This window comes from Xyrauchen texanus, chromosome 39, assembly GCF_025860055.1.
Source record: "Xyrauchen texanus isolate HMW12.3.18 chromosome 39, RBS_HiC_50CHRs, whole genome shotgun sequence".
Classification (NCBI taxonomy): Eukaryota; Metazoa; Chordata; class Actinopteri; order Cypriniformes; family Catostomidae; genus Xyrauchen; species Xyrauchen texanus.
Genome location: NC_068314.1, coordinates 16,991,714 through 17,007,632, shown reverse-complemented (window position 1 = coordinate 17,007,632; position 15,919 = coordinate 16,991,714). Strand labels below are relative to the sequence as shown.

Sequence of the window (15,919 nt, the reverse complement as noted above, 5' to 3'; positions counted from 1 at the left end):
GAGGAAAAACTGTAATAATACAATGGGTGTTTAATGTTTTTATTGCCTATTTAACATTAATTATAAATGTTACTTTATTGTCCTGCATGCTGTTTATTTAAAAAAAATTACAATTAGTTTAGATGCACTCATTACATGTAGTTATAATAATCCAAAATAAAAGTGCTACTATGTTTACACATTTGTTTATGGTGTGGTTTATTTTACACTATTTTTTAAGGATAAAACAATCTGAAAAATATGAATCCACTTATGAGATTAAATTAACCCAGCATTCCTGTAAACATTTACCATTATTTGGGTTGAATAAATAACCAATTTGCTGGGTTAGTTTAAAACAACATGTGTTCAGTCCCATATTTAAACAGTTAACCCAGCATTTTGTAGAGTGTAATAATAAAGAACAAGTAGATGTGCCCAAACTTGGTGACTATAAAGCTGTAGTGGAAAAACGAATAACTGTGAAGTGAGTGTTTTGTCGATTCGTGTGAAAACCAATGGAGGGAGACAAAGACTAGTTCATCACAAAACAAATGAGGTCATGCTGACGCCAAGCTCACGCCTTGCAGTTAAGGTGTATCTTGGGACTGTGTGGTTGCAAGATCTAAATGGTCACTGTCTTAACCAATATATATATATATATATATATATATATATATATATATATATATATAAATAAAAAAATATTATTATTATTACAAAGTTAATCTAATTTTGAAGTTAAATGTAAATGCTCTATGCAATACAAAAGTTGTAACGTTCTTCATTGGTAACCTTTAACAACACGTTTGGCAAAGGTACCTGAAATTCAGTGTTCATTGTACATTGTGTTTAGAGCAGCGTAAACTATTAGATCAATTGCTATTTCCCTATACCTAAATATCATACAATTTGTATGATACAGTGCATTCGAAATAGGAAGAGATCATCATGTTTGCATATAGAAGCAATGTTGTGCACAAATTATTATTATAAATTTTATTAAATTCTTTCAAAATCAAATGCCCCTTCGGTTCGGTGACGGAACAATGTTGCATGATAAACATGGCGTAGATAGAGGGTTCAACGGAATAAAGCAGGTGGGGTTTTTGTTCTCGTTGATGCACGTTGGCGATGTCGTGTAACGGGACACAGGACGCGGGGGTGAGCAGCAGTGGGCTTGTGTGCGTCAGAGAGGACGTGGTGGGATAGCTAGAGCGCGCGCGCCCGCCCTCCCGAAGAGCAATAACAGCATTTTCAGCGACATCGCTCGATTTGCGCCATGCAAACAACACGGGAAAATGAAACGAGACGTGTACGGCATAGAATGTAAGACAATTGTCGTGGATCTGATCTCCTAATGCTTCCTATAATTTATGATTAACAAGATTTGGGACGTTGCAACAGTCACCAGGTAAGAATTAATCGTTTTCATTGGCTATTTATGTTATTTATACAAAACGCCGTAAAGCCAAATGTGTCTGTCGTGTATCGATGCGCACAGTCGTCCTAGAATATCTATGACGCGCTTACACAATTCTGAGTGATGGACCGCAATAGCATCTTTTGGCGCACAGAGAATGGTGGAATCGAGGCAGTGGCAGTGGCCAGAGCAACGTTAATGACTTTGGAGACTTTGCGTCGCCTGTGCGCGTGAACGATGCTCTTTGGACAACAGACCGACGATAATCGACCTCACACGTAAATAATACTAATAATTATTATTATAATAAATAAAACGTTCTCTTAATTCCTTCTCAAAATATTTTTTGTTCAGTGCGATCACGTGAAAGCGAATTTACCAAGGATGATGTATTTAAACATAGGTAGGCTACTGTCTGTATGTGATATGAAATTACGTAGAATTAACGCAATTTAAGACGGCCTCCCAAGCGCTTGTTCATTCAGGTTGCATGGCATTTGCTGTGCTTTATTAAGAAATAACAGAATGTCTATTTGGAGCGTTACCTATTTGCAGCTTTACAGGCCACTTTAAGTGCAAATGTAACGACAAACCCCGTTGATTGAGTGACTGCGGGTTAGGTAATCTCAGATCTGCATTCCATCAGAGCGTTAATCAAACTGTGCAAGTTGGCGCGCTGTGGTATTTCCAGTAGGGGTTCAATCTTCAGCTGGCTGGCAGGAGCCGCCACTGGCAGGTCACATGACCTGCCAGTGGCTGGCTGGCAGCTGCCAGTCTGAGCCTGGCATGTCACGTGACCGCTCTGGCAGGTCACGTGACCTGTCAGTGGCTGGCTGGCAGCTGCCAGTCTGAGCCTGGCATGTCACGTGACCTGTCAGTGGCTGGCTGGCAGCTGCCAGTCTGAGCCTGGCATGTCACGTGACCTGTCAGTGGCTGGCTAGTTGTCTGGCAGTCTGCCTTTGGCAAGTTTCAGAAACCATTGATTTTTGACAGTTTTTGTGTTTTGTGTTCCTCCCTTTCTAGCTCATTTATTATGCATCTGTTGATATGATTATGTTCTTTAGTATGATTGATGTTTTGGGGACTGTTATCCCAATATAACCAGTCAAATGGCCGTGATCAGACTGGCAGCTTACAGACGCTTGCTGGACGCTCATCCAGTCAGTCGCGGCTGATCAGCGAGTATAACGCGTTGCCTGACACTCTCACTGCAAGGAAATAAATTGTTTTCTTATTATGAATATAATGTCATGCATCTTTTCTTGTGTATAATTGATGTTTTGGGGACTGTAATACCAATATAACCAGTCAAATGGCCGTGATCAGACTGGCAGCTTACAGACGCTTGCTGGACGCTCATCCAGTCAGTCGCGGCTGATCAGCTTAGTATAACGCGTTGCCTGACACTCTCACTGCAAGGAAATAAATTGTTTTCTTATTATGAATATAATGTCATGCATCTTTTCTTGTGTATAATTGATGTTTTGGGGACTGTAATACCAATATAACCAGTCAAATGGCCGTGATCAGACTGGCAGCTTACAGACGCTTGCTGGACGCTGTATCCATCTATTCACAGAGTAGGCCTAACAGTGAGTGAATCTTTCTCTATTGTTCCCTAATGGTTAAACACTTTCACTAAATATATAATTATATTCAATAACTATATTGTGAACTACATACATATATATATATATTTTAATAATGAATTTAACTAAATATTTAGATAAACTTGTTTGTAACGTCACGTGTGTGCCGGGATCTGACTGTTTGAATCGCCTACCCACCCGACCCCACTAAACGGTGGTATCTTATGACGAAAGAAAGAATTGTGAGGTGTATGGCATGTTGCCACTTCAGTAAACGGGATTAAAATAATTTAGCCTATAATTGACGTATGCTACGTAAACAATTGTAAACTATATCAGAATTTGACAGTTTCGAATAAACTACCCAGGGCAATAAAAATGGGATCTTACTGAAGTGGGAGGTAGGCTAAGTTTCGTCTTAATTGTAGCCTTGTATGTTGCCACTTCAAAAATAATGTATCGCAGACTTCCAGAACTTTACCGGAAACCTTAATTATAAATGATAACAATTATGATGACTTAAGATTATGTATTCATATTAATGATGTCGCTTGTTTCAGATTGTTATAAGTATATGGAATGTATTTTTTGTATCCTTATTTACTTTTGTTCAGTAGGTCTCTGAATTTACACATGATAATCCACAATCATGGCAGGCAAGTAAAGTACTTTTACATTTACATATTTTTTCTCCTGACTGCAACCCCTTTTGCCCTATGACCTAACCTCTGCGTTTCAGGGGTCGGGTTAGGTGCTTTAAAACATCTGCACAATGTAATGTTTACATATTAACCTTAAGACAAAACATTACATTATAATGTAACTAAATTATGGTGGCAGTTAAAAATGTATTATTTGTTGTGACCTTAACATTCTCATTCTCGTTTCGTCCGCAAATTAGGTTTATATCCTTAGAATGAGAGGCAGGCAACAGTAACAGTAAGCAACCAGTCATGATCAGGGCCATTTGATTGGTTTAATTGGGATAAAATTCTCTAAAACATCAATCATACAAATAAATAAATGCATATTATGTTCATAATAAGAAAACAATTTATTTCCTTGCAGCGAGAGTGTCAGGCAACGCGTTATACTCGCTGATCAGCCGCGACTGACTGGATGAGCGTCCAGCAAGCGTCTGTAAACTGCCAGTCTGATCACGGCCATTTGACTGGTTATATTGGGATAACAGTCCCCAAAACATCAATCATACTAAAGAATAGATGCATGACATTATATTCATAATAAGAAAACAATTTATTTCCTTGCAGTGAGAGTGTCAGGCAACGCGTAATACTCGCTGATCAGCCGCGACTGACTGGATGAGCGTCCAGCAAGCGTCTGTAAGCTGCCAGTCTGATCACGGCCATTTGACTGGTTATATTGGGATAACAGTCCCCAAAACATCAATCATACTAAAGAACATAATCATATCAACAGATGCATAATAAATGAGCTAGAAAGGGAGGAACACAAAACACAAACACTGTCAAAAATCAATGGTTTCTGAAACTTGCCAAAGGCAGACTGCCAGACAACTAGCCAGCCACTGACAGGTCACGTGACATGCCAGGCTCAGACTGGCAGCTACCAGCCATCCACTGACAGGTCACGTGACCTGCCAGTGGCGGCTCCTGCCAGCCAGCTGAAGATTGAACCCCCACTCGGTATTTTTAGACATCCCAGAAGATGTTTGCATGTCTCCTATTCTAGGTTCTTTTAGGATTTCCGTAGCTCAGGGTAAAATATTCCATTTGAAATATTTCTCTGAGGAAAAAAAAGTGTTTCATTAAACTGTGTTGAGTGAGCAATAAAATACTACATCTGAACTGATCCGCAGATTTGCACGAAGAGATGCTATATTATCCTGCTGTAATCATTTATCACTAAAAATAGTTTCTTGCTTCTTTCACCTCAGTGTATGAATAGGCTGCAGTGACGTAAATTAAACCCACTGTTTGGCAGTTGGTTACTAGGGTAACTGAACTGACAGAAGTATGATGTCTATCCCACTCTCTTCTCATCCAACATTCGAAGTCATTGATGTTTTGCAAAGTCGGTCTTCTCTTTCATCAGTATGGTAAAATGGGGCAATAATTAACCATTATTTGGGTTAAAATGAACAACACAACTTGTTGGGTTAGTTTAAAACAACATGTGTTCTGTCCCATATTTAAACAGCAGCTGGTTTTTTAACCCAGCATTTTGTAGAGTGTAATAATAAAGAACAAGTAGATGTGCCCAAACTTGGTGACTATTGTGACTGGTGAACCTAGGCATATAGCTGTTGTGGTAAATGCAAAGGCCGCAATAACTGTGAAGTGAGTGTTTTGTCGATTTGTGTGAAAACCGTTGGAGGGAGACAAAGACTAGTTCATCTCAAAACAAATGAGGTCATGCTGACGCAGTTGACTCCAGCCAGGACTCCTAAGCAACCAAATTGGCCCGGTTGCTACGGAGGGTGTAGTCACATGGGGTAAATATATATGCTTTAATGTGGTTCTCGCTCTCGGTGGGGCACGTGGTGAGTTGTGCATGGATGCCATGGAGAATAGCATGAAGCCTCCACATGCTCTATGTCTCCACGGAAACATGCTCAATTAGCCACATAATAAGATATATCTATATATCACGGATAGACGCGTCAGATGCAGAGGCAACTGAGATTTGTCCTCCACCACCAGGATTGAGGCGAGTCACTACGCCACCACGAGGACTTAAAGCACATTGGGAATTGGGCTTTCCAAATTGGCGAGAAATAGGTGAGAAAAAAAAGAATCATTAAATTGAGGGGATCTCACCCCAAGGGCCTAACTTTATCTTGTCACTACAAAATAAAAACAATATTTTATACTTCAAAAATCGTAATGATTTTTTTTCTTACTTTTTTCTCCCCTTTTCTCCCCTCCACGTGGTGACGTAGTGACTCGTCTCAATCTGAGAGGCAGAGGATGAATCTCAGTTGCCTCCGTGTCCGAAATGTCAATCCATCCATCTTATCATGTGGCTTTTTGAGCACGTTACCATGGAGATGTAGCGCATGTGGAGGTTTCACGCTATTCTCTGCGGCATCCACGCACAACTCACCTCATGCCCCACCGAGAGCGAGAACCACATTATAGCGACCACAATGAGGTTACCCCATGTGACTCTACCCTCCCTAGCAAATGGGCCAATTTGTTGCTTAACAGGGCTGGCTGAAGTCACTCAGCACGCCCTGGATTCAAACTCACGACTCTAGGGGTGGTAGTCTTTACTCACTGAGCTACACAGTCCACCCCAGTCCACCCCCCCCCCCCCAATTGGGTTGGATATCAAACTTTGGATATCCAACATAATAGAATGTAACAGATCACTATTTTCCAATGACAAAAAATTATAATTTAACCTCAAAAACTGTTTGGATAGAATAAATCTCACAAATGTTGATATTCAGATGAAATATCAAAATTAAGAGGAGCTCAGACATTCAATAAAGGTGTTGAGATGAAATTTAGAGCCATCTCAAAAGTTAGGGGGTGGGGGGTCATCTTACCCCAGGGGCATCTTCCCTATTCTTACCCTATGACTGATGACTTTCTCTCCTGTTTTGCTCATTCTCTCTCCATCACCATGTACATGCTCTCAAGGTTTGTTTCTACAGTAACCAAAGAACTCCCAGAGTTCCAAAAAAGATGCACAACAGAGGCATCCCTGAGATGCACAGGGAGACACAGGAAGAATCTCTGATACAAGCTTATGTGTTCAAAGGCCTGCTGTGACTTCTGACATGCAAACTGTTACAAACCAACAGAAAAGATTTCATTATAAGTTGAAAAAGACTGCCAGGTTCAGGTGACCTAAAAGTTATACAGCTAATCTCTAAAGCAATAAACCTCAATGGGCTTTGTGTTACAATGATTTAAAGGGATAGTTCAACCAAAAATGAAAATTCTCTCATTATTTGCTCACCATCATGCCATCCCAGATATGCAGACAGATAACACAAACAACATTTTTTGAAGAATATTTCAGCTCTGTAGGTCCTCACAATGCAATTGAATGGGTACCCATATGTTTAAGCCCCAGTAAGCACATAAAGGGAGTGTAAAAGTAATCCATATGACTCCAGTGGTTAAATCCTTAGCTTCAGAAGTGATATGATAGATGTGGGTGAGAAAAAGATCAATATTTAAGTCCTTAAGTCTTAAAAAGTCTGACCTGTGTATGTGATCTGAGTTTTGGCATGAGAGACAAATGGTAGAATATGCTTAGAAAATGTACTTGCTCTTTTACCCAATCAGCAGAATAGATAGAAAAACAAAAATAGTCTTTAAAGTGATAATTCACCCCAATTGAAAATTCCATCATTATTTATTCATCCTCATGTTGTTTAAAAAAGTGTATGGTGACTGAGGCTGAATCAGTACTTTCTACCATTATGCCTTTTGAGTTCCATTAATAAAATACTGTTATGTTTTTGGAACAACACAAGGGTGAATATTTGATGACAGCATTTTCATAATCAGGTAAAATATGCTTTTAAATTTCAAAAATGTAACTCCACTCTGATTGTATTTTATGCTGCCAAGTCAACCAATCAAACAGAAAGTCTTTAGTAAGAGACTCATCTGCTCCACGTTTAGCTGATTGTGTGATAGTAATCATTACTAGTAATTCAAAAGTGTCACTTCACTGGGGCATTGGAATGTGAAGCATTATCTATCTATCTATCATCCACAGGAATCTCTATTGAGGTATTTAGGAAGTGTCCCCTGTGTCAAAATTCAATAAGGTGCCAGAAATATCCAGCGTGATCTTGCTTTCCACAGGGGACTAAGTCCAACAGCTGCTTCAAAGCAAGATAAATGAGTAATTAATAGTTGACCATGATGCTGATGGCAGCAGAAACTGTCCATCTGAATTTACAAAGACTTACAGTCTCATACACTTATATATGCAAAACACACACACATTCACATAAAGAAAATGCTGATGACCCTCATGGAGATTCACCAAGTTACCAGTGGTGTAATGTGAAGATGCCTGAGTGAATCCCACAAAACCTTTCAAGAACAAGTGTGCGGCTAATGTTTATTCCCAAAATCAACAGAAAGGAATAAGAAATGACATTTTGTTTATAGAAATTGAGACCTGTTTTTAGGACATTTAAAGGGAGAGTTCACTCAAAAACGAAAATTCTCTCATCATTTACTCACCCTCAGGGCTGGACTGGTAAACTGGAATACCAGGCATTTTCCCGGTGGGCCGACACACTTAGGGGCCAATCAGGGGCGGACTGGCCATCTGGAGAACTGAGCAGGCCTGTGGGTCGGCCGCAAATGGTCCGAATGGGCCGGTTGCTTTGTCAAATTCCGGGCCGATTTCTCTTCCCAGTCCAGCCCTGCTCACCCTCATGCCATCCCAGATGTGAATGACTTTCATTCTTCTGTAGAACACAAACAAAGATTTTTAGAAGAAAATCTCAGCTCTGTAGGCCCACACAATACAAGTCAACAGGGTCCAAAACTTTGATAATAGATAAAGGCAACATTTAAGTAATCCATTCGACTCCAGTAGTTTAATTTATGTCTTCTGAATTGATGCAGTCAGTTTTGGGTGAGAACAGACCAAAATACCACTTCTTTTTTCTTGCCATTGCAGTCGCTAGGCATTATCATGATTTCAAGCTTGTGTACATTACCTAGTGCTTGATGCATGCGCAGAGCACTAGATGGGGCTATAGGAATTGTGATCTAGCTTGAAATCATGATCGCTAAAGAGATGGCTTTCAAGATTTAAAGTGAAAAAGGAGTTACATAATGGTCTTTTCTCACCCAAAACCAATTGGATTTCTTCAGATGACATTACATAAGCCTCTAGAGTCTTATGGATTACTTTAATGCTGCCTTTATCTGCCTTTTTGAGCTTTAAAAGGTCTGGCCACCATCCACTTGAATTTTATGGGCCAACAGAGCTGAATTGTTCTTCTAAAAATCTTCGTTTGTGTTCTGCAGGATAAAAGAAAGTCATACACATCTGAGATGGCATGAGGAATAAATAATGAGAGAATTTTCATTTTTGGGGTGAACTATCCCTTTATGCAAAGTTTTTTCAACCAAATTGTCATTACTGCAATGCAAAGAAATAACATTTATTCACTTGGAAAATGTTTTTATTCCAGTATTTGTATTTGTAGTACTGCCTTTAATTTATGCCATTTTAAATAAAATAAATACTTCTGTTTTGAAGTCAGAGTCTAAATGCTTATGCAGTTTCTCTCATCATCTGTGTTAGAATGTCCACATCAGAAAAAAAGATATAAAAAATTAGACATTCTTATTCTATGTGTGCATGTATCAAAAGCACCATGTACTACTTTGTTTTTCAGATCTCAGGGAATAATTGAGTGTTAACTGCCACATACACTAATCCAACTGAGCAGCATGCCAGAGCAGAGTAACGATTACCGGGTGGTGGTGTTTGGAGCAGGGGGTGTCGGCAAGAGCTCACTGGTTCTGCGCTTTGTTAAGGGCACTTTCAGGGACACCTACATCCCGACGGTGGAGGACACCTACCGGCAGGTGATCAGCTGCGATAAGAGCGTATGCACACTGGAGATCACCGACACCACTGGCAGCCACCAGTTCCCTGCTATGCAGCGTTTGTCCATCTCCAAGGGCCACGCCTTCATCCTGGTCTACTCCATCACCAGCAGGCAGTCCCTTGAGGAGCTAAAGCCCATCTATCAGCAGGTGCTGGCCATCAAAGGCAATGTGGAGAACATCCCCATAATGCTCGTCGGTAACAAGAGCGACGAGACCCAGCGAGAGGTGGAGACCAAGGAGGGCGAAGCTCAGGCAAACATCTGGAAATGTGCGTTCATGGAAACATCGGCCAAGACCAACACCAATGTTAAGGAGCTTTTTCAGGAGCTCCTCAATCTGGATAAGAAGCGTGACATGAGCCTCAACATGCGCTCCAGCAAGCAGAGACGTGCAGACAAGCTGAAGGCCAAGTGCAGTGTGATGTAGAAGGCAGGATCGAAGATCACATCGTTCAACGTTTAACTGACTCCTTCGGAAATGTACATAAGTCCCTTACCTTAACTCGCCATCCCTCTCGGTCTTAATCAGGTAATCTTTAGTGCACATTTGAACCGTCAAACCTTTCCCTTTACCCTGGTCTGTTGTGGCTCCTGTAGTGACTCGGTGTACAAGACTATAAGAGCTGACATATGAAGCAGGGAGAATGTCCAACGATTATCATACATCCTCTCTCTAGTGCTTTCTGTCGACTTTTTTTATTGTATTCAAGAAAGACCGGATCATAAATGTGGCAATTTTTATGTAAGGCTCTGTCTGTAATGGTACTGTGTTAAAATGCAGACAAAAATGTCTTGAACTGGTTCTGCATCGTATGGGAATCTCATCCTAAGAAGGAAAAGGCCTGTGCACAGCTAAAGAGGCAACACTATCTGCTCTTCCAAATTACATACTATAGCAGCACAAAAGTCTATTACAAATCAGAAAATAATTTGGGATGAAGGACATTCGTAGTTACCGGCTTGACAGTGATGTAACCTGGTATAACAGAGTAAAGTGCATAATGCATGTCTGATTATATAAAACTACCTTCATATTAAATGTGATTGACATCTTTTCATAAGAACAGAGCTATACCTAATTGAAGCACAGTGAGTAAGTCCTAAATGTGATCATTTCTAAGAGCTTTTTTTTTTTTTTTTGCGATGGGGTAAGGTTTGGGCGTTGTCGATTGGTGTTTTACTCTGTTTTGTTTTTCAAGTGTTCATGGCACATGAAAACCTGAATATATGCATTTCATCATCTAACTGAAAACATACATCCTGTATGTGAAATCTGTGTGTATTATCAGCACTAATGAAAGCCTCTGTACAGCCCTTGTTTTTCTGTCATTGTCTATATTTCTTCTGATAATTTAATGCCATTTGCTTTAGCAATACATGATATAAAAGCACTTTTAGAATCTTGAGCACATTCAAAACACAGAGTGTGAACCTTTACGGAAATGTTCTTGTCAAACACTCTGCGTTTACAACTCTACTGCAGATACAGTGTTCATTCAATAAATATAATGTGAGGGACCAGAAAAATAAAGAAGCACAAACATAAGTGAAATAATGACTGCTTGTTTTGTTTTTGTTGTTTTGAACAAAGGTATCAGTATACAAAAGGTATGATTATGATCTAAATACGGTTTTACATACCATAATTCTTGACGAAAGAGGTTCTTTTTAAAAATGGCATTGCAATGACAAAGAAAACTTGTCTTATGACAACAAACTTCTGTTTAAGATTACTGGGCTTTTTGCACTTAGATTTGTTAACCATCACTTTTAAAGGGATAGTTCACCCAAAAATGAAAATTCTCTCTTAATTTACTCATCATGCCATCCCAGATGTGTATGACTTTTTTCTGCAGCAGAGCACAAATTAAGATTTTAGAAGAAGGTTTCAGCTTGGTTTTCACAATGCAAGTGAATGGTGATCAGACCTTTGTAGCATCAAAAATCACATCAACATAAGTAATCTGTGGTAAACTCCACCGGTTAAATCCATATCTTCAGAAGCAATATAGATGACGGTGAGAAAAAGTAAAACATTTAAGTCCTTTTTTTCACTGTAAATCTCCACTTTCACTTTTACATCTGAAAGTCACATGTGGTGTCTGTTTAGTTTCACATTGACCCCTGAAAGTGAAAGTTAAAATGGAGATTTACAGTAAAAAAAAAAAAAAAGACATATATTGTTCTGTTTGTCACTCACACCTATTATATAGCTTTTGAAGATATGGATTTAACCACTGGAGTCATATGGATTACTTTTACGTTTCCTTTATTTAAGTTTTGGAGCTACAAAGTTCTGATCACCATTCACTTGCATTGTATGGACCTACAGAACTGAGATAGTCTTCTAAAAATCTTTGTTTGTGTTCTGCTGAAGAAAGAATGTCATTCATACACATCTGGGATGGCATGAGGGTGAGCAAGTGATGTGAGAAATATTTTTTTTGGGTGAACTATCCCTTTAATCCAGGGTAATTTTGTTATCATGTTTCACACTGTTCATACTTTAGTAAATAGTGAATTTGCCGTAGTCAGGTTTCGAGATCTCTGTACATTTCTTAACAAGATTTATAAAATTGATTGGACAACCTGCAAATAACTGCTTTTCCATCTGTGGAAATGTCTCTTCATCTCTCTGGTTAATGTGTTGAACATTTTTAAAGACACCTGATAATAGAAAAACCTCTATATCAGTGATGTGAAACTTATTCTGGGCCCCCCCTTTACGGGGATTACAGAAGACGATAATGATAATCATTGGAATAGATGCAGAGTACCTGAAGATGCAAACAGAACATCTGGTAGAACATCTGCTCAATCAGTCATGGCGTATCTGAAGATTCAAGAGGAAGAGAAGCATTAATAAACATATGACATAAAAGCATGTTGTGTGCGAGAGAGAGGGCAAAAATTATTTAAGACCAATGTTGCATTCCGTTAAACTCAACAAGCAAGTACTGCAAATAAAAAGAACGCCACTTAGTGTCAGGCGTTCAACAGAAATCTAGAACACAGATTTTGCAGAGGTGTGGGTTTATATTGTCACATGAACATGGCTGCACCTAGGGGGATAATGATAAACATTCACTATTACACTATTAATAGAATAAAATACCTCAATGAGCCAAAGGCATACTACATTACATGAAAATAAAACCTGTTTAGCTGAGACAGGTTTGTAAACACAGTAAATTAACTTACAGTATCTCATGATAACACCTGCAAAGCAAATGCTAGCATTGGCATTTAGTTTTTTTATACACCATCTTCTGAGCATAGGAAATCAAGATAAGTGTGTTGGATTATCCCACATCCCACTTCAAATGGAATGCAGAATAAATCAAAGGCTAACATTACACTAGCAATTTAGTCAAACTACACAAATTTTGTAATGACCGATTATTGCAAACGGAACACATGCATCTTTACCCACACAATGGGTGACATCTAGTGACATTTAAAAGAGTTTCTTGTCAAAAAGTTAAATCAACCCTACAAAAATTGCATAACAAGCACACCCTCCTTCAAGATTGCTCAACTACATTCAGTTTAAAAAATAGCTAATTTAAATAAATGGCAATCCCTTCTTAAAAGTGCTCTAAGTTCTTTTTTATTTATGTATGGTGCTCAATATGTTGTCTTTGACTTACATTGACACTTAGGGTCATGAACATATAAGGTCATTCAAACGCAATATTTTTCAGTCACCAATGCCATTGTAGAAATTCTCTATAAACAGTTAGCTATGATTAATTTAACCCGTGGACCTGCTACCATACATGTACAACCAGTAGATGTTTCTCAGCTCTTTAGGAAGCGCACACAAGCCACAAGGTCTAACCAAACTAAGATTTACCTATTAGTCATCAATGGGTAGACTTCAGTACACACTGACTGTAAACATACATCACAGATAAGTGACTGCTTTAATGCAGTGTTGGGTGGTAATGGACTACATGTAATCTGGTTTAATTAATAAGAATTCAATAATCAAGTACTTCAATTCAAGTCAGTTACATCTATCATTAAAGTGAAACCTACAAGGAAACAGTGTAACTGTAGAAACATAAGGTAACCAACGTGGTTTCTATACTTGTTAGCTGTGGTTAAGAGGACATGTATGGTAGTTTGTACACTAACTATCACATTTTCTTGACACTTGTGCATGTTATTTAAATGGATGCCTACTTTGAATAGCCCAGTGATTTGTGTAATTAATCTTATAGTACATGTCCTGTATTTTTGCATAACTGAGAGGCAGCTGACAATACAAGGTAGGTTTTTTGGTTCCAAATCTTAGTTTTGTTTTATAAAATATTGTATTGCTATTCTTGTTTTATACAGTTCTCTGTACTTTGGAATTATTTGCTACTGAACTGCATTTATTTTTAGACTCAATTAACCTAAAGGCTTAAATTTGTTATTTAAATGCATGATAGTGTGAATTAAAAAACATTAAGTAAATTCATTTTGATGAAGTAACAACGGAAGCTGAGATGTAGCCTACGCTTGTTATTCTGAAACTGAGCAGAGGCTTCGACAGTGCAAGCGTTACACCATATGTTGCTAGCGTTGCAGTTGTGAATAATCTGTTTGTGTAATGTGCATTGTTATATGTTTATTATGTCAAATGTGTACATTATGCTAAATAGTGCAATATGTATATATGATGTGTAAGAGGACTGCACTTTGGTGGAACAAGCATTCAAAGAATTTCACTCCTTTCACAGATAAAACAAAGTATAATTGAACTGCATTGACATGCGATTCATGTAGGTTATGGTGTTATTCTAGTCATTTTATATGTAATATTGACTATATGAACTCATATCGTTGGACCTAAATATGAACATCATACACATTTATATAAATTAATCTGTATCATTATGGTTTACACATAAAATTTCAATAAACATACTAAAGTACATTGATAAAATGTATGTATATACAACGAGACCATAAACAAGAGAATAAGTAACATATTGTTAGATAGTAAGGCACACAGACAAATCTGACAATGGAAGTGAATATATGAGGGTAAGTTAAATAATGAGCCAGTATGTTTGTGGATAGAGTACTCACATTTTCACCAAAGGGGAAAGGTAGATCCCAAAATTGCTAAAGGATTTAAAGATTTTAATTAGTACTATACCTAAACGTTTATTTCCACAGTGCAAGTATTTATTTGCTCATGTACTGCAACAAGCAAATGTATTCTTATTTTTGTATAAAGATTAATCTGATCTGTAATAATATCCTTTGGCTATAGCATATCAATTGTAATATCCGTTATCCATAACAACATCTCATTTGAATACCTGCTAAAATTATATTAATCTCCCTCAACTCAGCATTTTGAGGACATATCACATTTATGCTGGTGATATATCTTTCTATGAAGGCTCTGTCCTCAAAAGCATTTTGACTGTAGCTTTAATAAAATGGGTTTATCAGGGGGGATTATAATTTTGGCGATGTTATCATTACACCTGCCGAAACTGTAGTGCCCTCCAAATCTAGGGATTCAAATGTCACAGAGACATCACATTTACACCTGGGACACATCTTCATATGGAGGCTGTGTCCTCAAAACCATTTGACTGTAGCTTTAATAAAATGGGTATAACGGGGGGATTATAATTTTGGCAATGCTATCATTACACCTGCCAAAATTGTAGTGCCCTCCCAATCTCAGGATTATAATGTCACAGAGACATCACATTTACACCTGGGACATATCTTCCTATGGAGGCTGTGTCCTCAAAACCATTTGACTGTAGCTTTAATAAAATGGGTTTACCAGGGGGATTATCATTTTGGCAATGTTATTATTACACCTACCAAAATTGGAGTGCCCTCCCAATCTCAGGATTAAAATGTCACAGAGACATCGCATTATGCAAGGAAGATGGCGGCCTCATGATTCTCCTTTGCTCTGACATGCACTGTGAGCTGTAAGGTCTTATATAGACAGGTGTGTGGCTTTCCTAATCAAGTCCAATCAGTATAATCAAACACAGCTGGACTCAACTGAAGGTGTAGAACCATCTCAAGGATGATCAGAAGAAATGGACAGCACCTGAGTTAAATATATGAGTGTCACAGCAAAGGGTCTGAATACTTAGGACCATGTGATATTTCAGTTTTTCTTTTTTAATAAATGTGCAAAAATGTCAACAATTCTGTGTTTTTCTGTTAATATGGGGTGCTGTGTGTACAATAATGAGGAAAACAAATGAAATTAAATGATTTTTGCAAATGGCTGCAATATAACAAAGAGTGAAAACTTTAAGGGGGTCTGAATACTTTCCGTACCCACTGTAACTGTACACGATGTGATGT

At 38.3% G+C, this 15,919-nt stretch overlaps 1 protein-coding gene across 3 annotated transcripts; it reads left to right on the top strand.

Moving 5' to 3' along the window:
* Nucleotides 1–1,146: 1,146 nt before the first annotated feature.
* Nucleotides 1,147–11,123, top strand: LOC127632626 (GTP-binding protein Di-Ras1-like). 3 transcript variants are annotated; one of them, XR_007969122.1, is made up of 2 exons: nt 1,147–1,393; nt 5,915–6,213. XR_007969122.1 is itself a non-coding variant. In XM_052111325.1 (2 exons), exon 2 carries the CDS (start codon nt 9,417–9,419, stop codon nt 10,002–10,004), a length of 588 nt encoding a protein of 195 aa, XP_051967285.1. In that variant the 5' UTR covers nt 1,147–1,393; nt 9,362–9,416; the 3' UTR covers nt 10,005–11,123. The 3 variants fall into 3 exon arrangements, 2 of the variants coding, with proteins under 2 accessions (XP_051967285.1, XP_051967286.1); XM_052111325.1 differs by lacking the exon at nt 5,915–6,213 and adding an exon at nt 9,362–11,123; XM_052111326.1 differs by lacking the exons at nt 1,147–1,393; nt 5,915–6,213 and adding exons at nt 1,491–1,680; nt 9,362–11,123.
* Nucleotides 11,124–15,919: the final 4,796 nt, after the last annotated feature.